The 12,005-nt window shown below is 42.8% G+C and overlaps 1 protein-coding gene across 1 annotated transcript in view; it reads left to right on the top strand.

The window, feature by feature from the left end:
• The first annotated feature begins 4,762 nt into the window (after positions 1–4,762).
• The window catches only part of PLPP3 (phospholipid phosphatase 3), an 84,698-nt gene continuing 77,455 nt past the window's right edge, over positions 4,763–12,005 (top strand). The window contains exon 1 of the mRNA XM_032137737.2: positions 4,763–5,463. Coding sequence (XP_031993628.1) covers positions 5,325–5,463 — 139 coding nt within the window. The 5' untranslated portion in view covers positions 4,763–5,324. The remainder of the gene's footprint in view (positions 5,464–12,005) is intronic.

Genomic DNA, 12,005 nt, shown 5'->3' on the forward strand with positions numbered 1-12,005 from the left:
TGAGCTAATGTTAGAATCATTTTCATTTTACCTATGGGGAAAACCAGTTCTATCCAGTTAAGTGAGCTTGCCTCAGTTTTCTCATCTGTAAAATGGGACTAATGATAGCAACTCCACCTACTTCAGTGAGTTGTAAAGATAAAATAAGATAATAGATTCGAAAGTGCTTTTAAAATGAAAGTACTTTCACTTGTACCCTCACAAGATTATTAGCTTAAGCAAATGGCTTTTCTTGGATTTCACAAACAATCCTGAAGAAAACAACATATAAGTAAATCGTTCAAGAAAATAAGTATTTTGAATTATTACTTTCTGAAACCTCAAGAAATTGCATATTTTAAAAAGACAGGAGTTGAGAGGCTGAAGATGTTATTTTATTTAGGGAAGGATGACTACAATTAAATGGTTATATTCAAGGTGGTACTTGATAAATGCTTTTTAAATAGCTGTATTTAAATTAGGTATTTTGTAGAAATAAAGTGTTCATTGAAAATATTAACATTCAACTTGCCAGATGCAGTGGTTCACGCCTATAATCCCAGCACTTTGGGAGGCCAAGGCAGGCAGACCACTTGAGGCCAGGAGTTCAAGACTAGCCTGGCCAACATGGCGAAACTCTGTCTGTACTAAAAATACAAAAATTAGCCAGGCTTGGTGGCCATGCCTGTAATCCCAGCTGTGGCACAAGAATCGCTTGAACTCAGGAGGGCTGCAGTAAGCTGAGATCGCACCACTGCACTCCAGCCCGGGTGACAGAGCAAGACTCTGTCTCAAAGAAAAAACAAAATTAACATTCAACTAATATTTATTGATTGCCTATTGTGTACCAAGCATTTTCAAATGTATCATTTCATTTTATACTTTTAAACCCTCCTCACAACTACAGAAAAATGTCAGCCCCATTTAAAAGTTGAGGAAACTGAGGTTCAGGGAGGTTATTCAGCTTGCCTCAGGTCAAACAGCAGAACCCCTTCTGCTAATCCCCTGCCCCTTCTTGCCTTTTATCAGAAGTGTTACTGTAGATGTTTCCATTCAGTCCTCTGGAAGCATTTGTGATATCAAATCCAACACTTATAGCAGCAAGCTAGCAATTTTTGTTTATTAAAAACCAGAGGTGGAATATAAATATAACAGTTTGGAAGAATCTGGATAAATAGACACTTCTTAGTCAAAACGTCTATGTCTTCTTAATTTCAGTGGCTTAAGAAACTTAGGCTCTTACCTTTTGACCACACAATTTTATATAAAGGGACTCAGCTACTTTCCTCTTCAATATTTCTAGAACCAATTCATACCTTTTCAAAACTAAAAATAATTAATTATTAAATATTAAGAGTCAAAGAGAGAAAGAAAATTATGAAGTAACGAGAGATCTTAGAAATGAAGGCCATTTAAATCTGTTGGGAGGTATCAGTTATGTAAGAATGATGTGCTGTTGTTGTCACACATAATAAGTCAATCTTAAAAAGGTATTTATCCCTGCTGATGTTATAGTTTTTATACAGACCAATTTAATTAACTGGATGTCATTTTAATGTGTGAATTTTGGTACGTTTCTTTGCCAGAAATTCTAATTACTTAATTACCTTGAAATGACACCATTCTAAATTATCAAGTCTGTTTTGTTGCAATTTATTTGCTGGTAAGATTATTCAACCTTAGGGATTAAGGCAAAGAGGCCTTCAAATTTATATGTCTGGTTAGCTGCTTTATTTCCCATTATCTAAAGAAATATATTGACACTATATTTTATTACTTGTTCAAATCAGTTTTATAATAGCAAGTATTTGTAGCAGTCCCTTGAAGAGTTACCCAGATATAATACCTGTTTGCACAGAACTACATACATCAATTAACACTGTGATCTTTTAGTTATGGAAAAATAGCCCACAGAGCCTTATAAATGGAAATATAAAACTCTTATTTAAACATCCATTTATTATCCCTTTTATCTGCTTTTGGAATAACAGACTTTTTGAGACAGAGTCTCCCTCTGTTGCTCAGACTGGAGTGCATTGGCGTGATCTGGGCTCACTGCAACATCTACCTCCCCAGTTCAAGCGATTCTCGTGTCTCAGCCTCAGGGAGTAGCTGGGACTATGGGTCTGTACCACCACACCAGTATTTTTAGTAGAGATGGGGTTTCACCATGTTGGCCAGGCTGATCTTGGAGTCCTGGCCTTAAGCCATCTGCCTGTCTTGGCCTCCCAGAGAGCTACGATTATAGGCATGAGCCACTGCACCCAGCCAGTCTGACTTTTAAAAATATGTGTGTTCTTAAATTAATAAAAGTCATTTCACAGATAAGGAAAAGCAGACAGGAAATATACAGGGAGTTACCTATAAAATTCATGTAGTCACTATTTCTTTCTTTGGCTTAGGATTTCACCATTATTTATTGCAGTATCAAGGTCAAGGCTCTCACCTTATGGAGCTAACAATCTTTGAGGGACAAATTATGACCACTTGCAAGTAAGACAAGCCACTGTATTCCACTGCACATCACCCTGTCTTATTATTTCGCTTTGCAAGTAATTTCATGATTTGCAAAGTGAAGTAATCAGATAGGGCTGTGTCCAGTGGAATACGACCTTGAGTTGTCTACTCAAGGTCTTTTAGAGCTCAAAGGAGGGAAAGATCAGAGAGGCCTGCAGTTTCAAGAAAGCTTGCTTTTAGATTGGAATTCCAAAAGCATGATTTGGTGACTAAGAATTTCAAAGATGACTATAATTACAAAGACAATTGAGTGGGCAAAGACCCTGGAATCCTGAATTCCTCTTAGAATGTCAATAATTATGAACCTGGCCTTGTTTTGTTTCCACTCTTTTAGCATTTCAAGAGAAGGTGTTTCTCAAGAAAAAGCTATCTCAAGAATCTGTCTTCTGAACTACCCTGGCTTTTACCTGTGCTATTTGAAATGAGAGGGCTGTGTCTAATTTGCAGTTGGATGCTTCAGCTCCAAAACTTCTTGGCAGAGTCATATCTTCTTGCTTCCAGAAGATAGCAATGTTGTCTTTCTTTGCAAGCCCCACTTACTAACCGGTCCTAACTTGAGCTTAATTCAGTACACAGCAAATCCTGTGCTAGGTACTAGAGAGATGCCACGGCGCTGATAACCTACACAGTTTGCTAGTCTTTACCATCGGTAACACCAAATCAGGCTGAGATAGGCTCATGCCTGTAATCCTAGCACTTTGGGAGGCCGAGGCAGGCGATCACGAAGTCCGGAATTTGAGACCAGCCTGACCAACATAGTGAAGCCCCATCTCTACTAAAAATACAAAAATTAGCCGTGTGTGGTGGCACGCGCCTGTAAATCTCAGCTACTCAGGAGGCTGAGGCAGGAGAATCCTTTGAATCCGGGAGGCGGAGATTGCAGTGAGCCAAGATTGCGGCACTGCACTCCAGCCTGGGCTACAGAGTGAGACGCCATCTTGGGGAAAAAAAATAGTTATAAGCAAAGAGTTGACAGTGAAGTTAATTCTGTGCAGGAGTGAAGAAAGTACTCAGAGAGGAGGTGACATTTCAGAGGATACTAAAGCAAGAGAAGCATTTCCCTAACTAGAGGAGGAAAGGGTATGCATTATAGGCAGAGCATGTAGGAGAGCAGGGGTGTGGAGTGTGAAAGGATTGTACCAGAAAGGGCATTTGTACCAGAAAGATGGTGGCTGCATATAAACTTATCAAAACCCGAAACAAGTCAGTGTAAGAAAGAACATGATTCATATAATGTATCAAAAAGCTACAGATATTTCCATTTCTGAATGCACACAAAGAGCCACCTGGAAAAAAACATCCATTTACTGTCTGCTGTGCCCAGCTCCATGCTAGGCACGATAGAAGATACAAGGGAAGGCCCTTGCCCTGGAAATGTTTATTCTCTATCTGGAAAAAAGATTAACTCACATAAAATAATTAAAAATAAGATGCCAGCCTCTAAGGAAAAATGTTAGATTGTCTGAAACTCAAACAGGGAGCATTTTGGCTGCCCTGGAATTCCCCATAGTAGTACAATTACTCTTGGGGCCAGGAGAGGGGTTGGATGGCCTGAGACTCCTTCACCCAGAAAAAAGGTAATTGCTAACCCTCATAGAGCACTTCCTATGTACTGGGCACTGTTCTAGGAGCTTACACGGATTAACAAATTAAGTCTTCACAACCACCCTATAAGAAAAGGAACAGTTATCTCTAGTTACATATGGGGAAACTGAGGCACAGAGTCACGGGATTGAAATACAGGAGATGTGGTTCCACAGTCGTGCAGTCTTTTTCATTTTAGTATTCTCAAAATCTAGCACAGTACCCGGTGCTGGATGTTAAGATCTTAAACAAACAAACAACTCGTTTTCCTTAAAAATTTTATTTTCAGGGTAATACAATTCAAGTCACAATAAAGACCTGAAAGCCTCACGTTTGTAGGTGAAGAAAAATGCATTTTAGCTGTACAGCCCTAACTTTTACTTGACCCAAGGCCAGCAAGAAAATGTTTCTTTTTATTTATATATTTTTTTTCTTTGGTGACAATTCGGTGTTTCTGAACGCTAGGGGCTCCCGGTTTCTCTGGTTTGAGAGTAACTTTTCCTTTTAGGGCTTTTTTTTTTTTTTTGAAGGGGGTGGGGAAAAATGTGGCCTTAATTATCCTACGTCTTAGGCAGCTTAAGGAAGGGGCTGTGCTTTCGGAATCCCATCCGAGCCAAGTAAGGAGGTCCCTCTCTCTCTCTCCCCCCACGTCTTCTCTTTTTAAAGGACCTCGTGAAATAACAGTGCAGAAAACAAACCCAGGCGATCACAGCAGCAGCCGCCGCGGCAGCAGCACCAACAGCAGGAGGAGCAGGAGGAGCGGGAGGAGGAGGAGGAGGAGGAGGAGGAGGCAAAGTTGGAGTTGGGGCTGGCGCTCCGGAGTTGCTGGGCTCAGCGCAGCTCCCATTCATTAAGGAACCAGCTGCGGAGGAAAGTGGCCAAGCGCCCGCGCTGCCCACTCGCTCGCTCGCGCACTCAGACGCACGCCAGAACAGCGCGCCCCAAGCTGCGCAGCTCTGCAAAAGTTTCTGCTCGGGATCTGGCTCTCCTCCCTTTGGACTTTCGAACGATTTAGGGTTGAGAGAGCAAAGCAGAGGCGCGCAGGAGGAGCAGAAAACACCACCTTCTGCAGTTGGAGGCAGGCAGCCCCGGCTGCACTCTCGCCGCCGCGCCAGGAGCCGGGGCCGACCCGCCGCCACTCTCCGCAGCAGCCTCGGCCAGGAGGCGACCCGGGCGCCTGGGTGTGTGGGCTGCTGTTGCGGGACGTCTTCGCGAGGCGGGAGGCTCGCGCCGCAGCCAGCGCCATGCAAAACTACAAGTACGACAAAGCGATCGTCCCGGAGAGCAAGAACGGCGGCAGCCCGGCGCTCAACAACAACCCGAGGAGGAGCGGCAGCAAGCGGGTGCTGCTCATCTGCCTCGACCTCTTCTGCCTCTTCATGGGTGAGCCCAGCCCCGCTGTCCCTCGGCCCCTCGGCCCTCGGCGCGCGTCCCAGCCCAGCCCGGGGCCGCGCAGCTCCGCGCCGCGCTGACAGCTCCGGGGGGCCCCCGCAGCCTTCCTAGGGAGCCTTCGCGCCGCCTGGGCCCGAAGCCCCCGCCCTCCCCGATCCCACCGACTTCTTGGCCTGTACTTGAGTGGGTCTGGGCGTGCTTAAGCGTTCGTGGGCAACTGTTAAACCAGCTCAGTAAAAGTCGTCTCCACGTTGGAAGCCCGGGCGGATTCCCGCGGAAGGTGTGGGTTCGTCCTTTTAGCGTAGGGGAAGCTGGTTGAGCCGTGCTCTAGAGCCAGCGTATAGCTAGCTGGTCGCCCTCCATCCGAGTGAAATGGATCGCCCCGAGAGTCGGGCTCCTGCCTGGAGCGGAGCTGCCTTCCCGGTGGCTGTACGTAAACATCCAACCCTTCCGCCTTTGCTGCCCAGGCTCGCCAGACTGGCTAGCCGGCCTTTTCACTTCTCTCCTGTAGGTGCTTTCCCCGGGCTTGATGCTGGGCACGGCTTCAGCAAGCACTTGAGTGCCTACTGTGTGCCAGGTGGTAGGCGGCTTCACGGGCATCAGTTTTAGCTCGCCCACTCTCTGACTCCGTGCAGCAGGGATGATGAGCCCCATTTCCCTGATGGGCACATTGAGGCACTGGGAAAGCAAGCTGCGATCTTGTTTTGGGACCACAAATTTAATTGCACTCCCAGAAAGTTGAGGCGATGGTCCACTTCTGTTTTCCAAAGTCGTTGGAAGCCACAGCTGGAAGAGCGGTGGGAGTTAAAGGAATTGGAGTGGGAGGGTGAGGAGGATTTATGAACTCGGTAGGGGAGGGAGAAAGCGCTTCACACGAATGAACAGGACTTCCAAGGTTGAAGTCAGCCTAGGATTTTTTTTTTTTTTTTTAAAGCGAATCATGGTGTAATGGAAAACGCACAGTACTTGTCATCGGAACACTGCCACTCTTGCCACTTGCTGGGTGTGCCACCTAACTGCCTCATGGGCCTCAGTTTCCTCAGCAGTTGAATGAGTGGGTTGAAGTAGATGCTCTCCAAGGCCCCTTCCTGCATTAAGAACTCGGATTTGGTCCAGAAGCTGTTCTGCCAACTCTGTTAACTGAAGAAACATCTGTGTTCCCAATTCAGTTCCCTTAAAATAGAACTCCTTCACGGAGACTTAAGTCCCCTTTGAAATGGATTTGTCCATGCAGATTTTGCAGACCAGAGACTTCTTAGGCAGGAGTTACACCTCCCTGGTGTTCATGACTCTTTCTGTAGCACTGTCCTTACTGTGCAGTGTCCTCCTGATGGTCCATAGTAAAGAAAGATAGGATTCTTAGAGTTTAAAAACAAGAACGGCCCCTTTCAGGTAAGGACAGACAGCTGAAGGTATAATTTTCCTCTGTGGAAGGGTGGAAGGGTGGAAGGGAAGAAAAGTCACTGTAGTTCAGGTGGCACATCCCATTTCCACATCTCTCAATATTAATTCAACATTAAGATGCTATGTAAAGGAATTGTCACTGGGGGGCCTACCTTCCTGAAGGCAGCTGGCTTATTATCATGCACAGTGGGACAGATTACTACTTAAAGTCTTGTAATCAAGCTGTTGAATTTTTAAAAGACCCTCCCTGGTCCAAGGGGAGTACAAGGAAGCACTAAACACATGGAAGCTGTTTGCTGTAAACTTGCCTGGAACTCCCTGTGTGTACTCAGTGTGTTTTGTTGGTGGCAGGGTAAGCTCTTCTTAGAGTACCTGTGCAGGATACCCTCCTACCTCCTACTTTGTGATTAAGAAAGCAGAGCTAGAACATGCTTGACAGCCTTTGTACAATTTCCTTTCCACCCTTGTGATTTTAGAAGGCAGTCCCAAGAGATGGTGTCTTATGAAAGTGAAAAGGAAAGAGATGTAAAGGAATTTGCAAAAAGACACAACCATCAGCTATAGTTTAGCCAGGGATGTAAAAACCCAAGCTACTCTGTTGTACATTGAAGGTGTAAAAAAGGTGTGTGCACATGCACGTTTCAGTTCCGTCATTTGCCCCACCTATCCCCTGTCACCCCAAAGCTAATATTCCAAACTGTTTATTATATTTATTCACTGTTAGTCTTATTTTGAATAAAATGATTTTATCTCCAAAAAGCAATAAGGTGTCAGGACCATGTATTTTATTGCAGAGGCACATAGCTACTTGTTTTAAAGGGTGCTTTGCCATTAAAACCATGGCAACATTTTCAAAGTGACTTATTGATCAATGTTTCCCCTGAGCACAGGCCAATTACAATATCACTAATTAAATGTCTCTCAAACACCTTTAATAGGAAAAATTCTTTGTAAGAGAAATATTTAGGTGAGATATTTATGCAGGAGAACTCTATCTGGCTTCCAAAAGAAAAATTAATAGCACAATATGTGATTTTAATATTCCGCACACCACAGTCTTAAAAAAATTGTTTCCACTTTTTGCCTAAGACCGTCAGTATTATTTAATTTTTATATAGTTTATTGATCATATGGTCTGGATTACAGGGCACTAATATATTAAGAAGAGAGACAGTTTTCTGTTTATTCTCTCACAGGAATATATACCAAGCTTCATCTAGTATCTGGAAAAAATAAAAGCTGATGTGCTATGTCAGTGTTATGTAAGTGGAAATATGCAAGTAGTTTAACTTGTTTCACATACCTTTTTAGAACGTTAAATTCTTGGTGAAAAAGCAGAAGTCCACTCTTGTTTAAAGCCAAGACAATCTGGTGTCAAATAACACCAGTGGGAGTTTACCTTTCATTGGACAGCTATCTTTACCGATTAATTGCTTTTAAATACAGTTATGAATCTTTGCGTGATAGTTTTTCTGAAATTGATTTTGTTTTCCTTTTAATTAAGTAATATTTATCACCTCCTGGTTTTTGTACATTGTGGTGTATGGGGTTACAGGAGAGCGACAGACAATTCCCAGGTAAGAAGGGAGGAACAATTATTGTCTTTCTAAGCTCTGTTAGTCTCTTTTTTATATAAATTCACATATGCACGCTTTAATGCAACCCCTATGAATAAACTATCTCCCATTTTATAAACCAGAAACCATGTCTCAGAAAAGGGAAGGATAGACTAACACTGAAGTCGATTTGAATTGATCCCCAATTCTCAGTTTAGCATGAGTGGAGTCCTTTCCCCACCTGAAGAATCTTGAAATTCAGGTTCTCATCAGAAAATTCTGAAGCTCAGTTTGCAGAAAGTTCTGCCTCTCCCGATTTCCCAGTTACCCATTTGCACCAAAGCAGAAAAATAAAGTTGGTCCCAGTCTTCCGGTCAGTGATACAGAATTTGGGTGGTCAGCAACCGTGCTATTTAGTTGCTCCACCACGTTTTGGGATGTTTTTTGATTTCCAACTAAATGGTTGAGCTAAAATTCTAGAACTAGTTCTATATATGGGATACATAGAGTCATCATTTATTATTATTTACTTTTAATAATGAGAGAGGGGCAGCATGGTATAGTGAAAAAAAGACACTTAGAGTCAGAAGCTTCAGGTTCCAGGTTGGCCAGTGCCACTGTCGAGTTGCATTGTGTGGATGAGTTGGTTTTCTGTGTGTCTCGGTTTTTTTCTATCTGCAAAATGACTGTGTGGGATTATGTCTATTGCCATTAAACATGCAGTGACCGATTTCTAGTAGAGGCTTGACATTAGAGACTTGACATATGTTGAATGTCTACCTTATGCATCTACTCTGCTGAGCTCTTCATTATATATTAGCTCTGTGAATCATCACGAACTAGATACAGGCATTATAGTCTTGTACAGCCACTGCACTGTACAGCTTTGGAAAAATTCATTTAAATTTTCTGAGTCTCAGTTTCTTTACCATTGAGAAAAAGGGAAGGAACTAGACCATCTTTCAGTGTCCTTCTAGCTCTAACGATTTTATAAGTCTAGGCTGGTAGATATTGTGATGTAGAAACCTACCCACTACCCCTCTTGGACCATTTGTCATTAATTGAATTGTTACATATGTATGACCAAAGAATTAATGTTGAAAATTAGCTTAAGTTGGTGTTAATTCTGGAGGGGAGGTAAGCACTGCTTTTACTAAGGTTAAGGCAATAAGTTGAGAAACTGACTAGATTTTTCTAGGCTGGATGTGTCCTTTCACCTGCTTCCTGAAATTTACATATTGTCCTTAATCAGCTGGTAAACTGCCTAGCCAACCATCCTTCGTAGATTAAAATAAAGAAAAAAGCCTCGCTGGGTGCTGTGGCTTACTCCTGTAATCCCAGCACTTTGGGAGGCAGAGGCAGGAGGATTACTTGAGCTAAGGAGTTTGAGATCAGCTTGGGCAATATAGTGAGACCTTGTCTCTACAAAAAAATCAAAAATTAACCAGGCGTGGTGGTGCAAGCCTGTAGCTGTAGCCCAGCTTCTTAGGAGGCTGAGGTAGGAGGATACCTTGAGACTAGGAGTTGGAGGCTGCAGTGAGCCATGATTGTGTCACTGCACTCCAGCCTAGGATCATTTAGTAGGTAAGCCCTGTTGACTTTTCTAGTATGGTTAAAAACTTTTTCTTCACTGTCCAAAATGGTTAGGGTTTTTTTTGTTTTTTGTTTTTTTGTTTTTTGTTTTTTTTTTTTTGAGACAGTCTTGCTCTGTCACCCAGGCTGGAGTGCAATGGCGTGATCTTGGCTCACTGCAACCTCTGCCTCCCGGGTTTAAGCGATTCTCCTGCCTCAGCCTCCTGAGTAGCTGGGACTACAGGCACGTGCCACCATGCTTAGCTAATTTTTTGTATTTTTAGTAGAGACAGGGTTTCACCATGTTAGCCAAGATGGTCTCAATCTCCTAACTTTGTGACCTGCCCGCTTCAGCCTCCCAAAGTGCTGGGATTACAGGTGTGAGCCACCGTGCCAGGCCCCTTTTCTGCTTTTAACCCTTTTGATTACCTGTCAATTTTAGATTCTTCCTTTATCCTTTCCTGTGCAGTTGTTTGAGCTAGGAAGCCCAGTTGGTCACAGCATGATGCTAACGAGAGCATAGTCAAGGGCTTCTTCCCTGTGTAGGCAGTGATATTTATGGAGAAACCCTGTCCTGTGTGTCAGTTCAATCCAGTACACATTATTTGAGGAGTAATACTTTGTTTTGGGGTTGCCTGTTACACCAGTATTTCATAAACTCACCTAACATGGGGCCTATCTGGTATGAAATACAGATTCTCGGACTCTTCTCCAGGATATTCAGATTCAGCTGGCTTTGAGCCAGGACCTGGGATTCTGTATTTTATAGACGCTGCCGGTGATTCTTATCAGGCCAATTTTAGAATCACTATGTTGTTTAACAGCTGATATCTTAAGGGCAATTTAATTATGTAGTGGGCTTTTTGTCCCTGCACTGAATGTTCTGGCATTTTCTGCATTGTTAGGTTGTCTGTACTTTTTTGTTTGTTTGTTTGTGACCAGTGCACCTGTCTTTTTCAGTAAAGATAATCAAGTTTGCAAGAATTCTTCTGAATGGAAAATTACCCCTGGGTGCAGACCTGAAGGTGTCCTGTGTCTTTCAGTGCAAAGACTTGGTGTTGTTTCTAATGCCGAGGCTAAAATCTTTATGTATTTTCTGCTTGTAAACCGAACTCTATGTAATTGAAGTTGCCGGCCATGTGACCCCTTTGGATAAATGAGGTGTTAATTTTAAATATTTTCTTTTGAGATATTGAAGTTTGTGCATGAGTGCAAGGTGAAGCAGGAATAAATTAGATTCCTAAATAGAGCCTTTAGAAGATAAAATAAGCTTGGCAAAGTAGTGTAGAAACAATACAAGCTTTGGATTTCCCCAGATCTGTGTTTGAATCCTGACATAAAGCTAACAGCCACCTTTTGCCAGCATATAATTTGGGCAAAAATTATTTAACCTCCTCCGGGCTTCAGTTTCCTCATCTGTAAAATAAGCAAACCTGGTAATACTTGTTTGTTATGAAACCCAGGTGAGATAATGAATCTGAAAGCATTTTGAAAAGTTCAAAATCATGTTATCATTATCAGGTAGGAATTAAGTTGCTATTGTTCTTCATAGAGTCGAATTTTCATTTTCTTCCCAGTTTTCTTACTCCTCAATGGTTCTATAATCCTCTTTTATTTCTTGGCAGCAAAGTTGCCTGAACTATATTAAGGAAAAAGATTCTGAGAAGAATCCCAAGAAAACACCAAGCAGGGTGGACACAAATGTTTTCCATTAGCTAAAGAAAAGCAGTGGCAGGTTTCCTGACCCTTTCTGGGAAAGTCAAAGTGCAGGAACCTCAATAGGCTTTGGTGGTTGCATTCTTCCCCTTTGAAAGGGAGAAGGCCATATTATCTTGAGAGAAAGACAGATATGCCTTAGGAAGGCTGGGAGAGAATTCAGACACATGGTCTGTTTTAGGGTCAACTCTCACTTGTGTCATTCATGTCATTCAACAGCCCAGAGGAAAACTGAACTAAAAGAACAGCAAGGCCAGGCATGGTGGCTCACGCCTGTAATCCTAG

The sequence above is a fragment of the Hylobates moloch genome, unplaced genomic scaffold (genome assembly GCF_009828535.3).
Source record: "Hylobates moloch isolate HMO894 unplaced genomic scaffold, HMol_V3 SCAFFOLD_18, whole genome shotgun sequence".
In the NCBI taxonomy this organism is placed as follows: Eukaryota; Metazoa; Chordata; class Mammalia; order Primates; family Hylobatidae; genus Hylobates; species Hylobates moloch.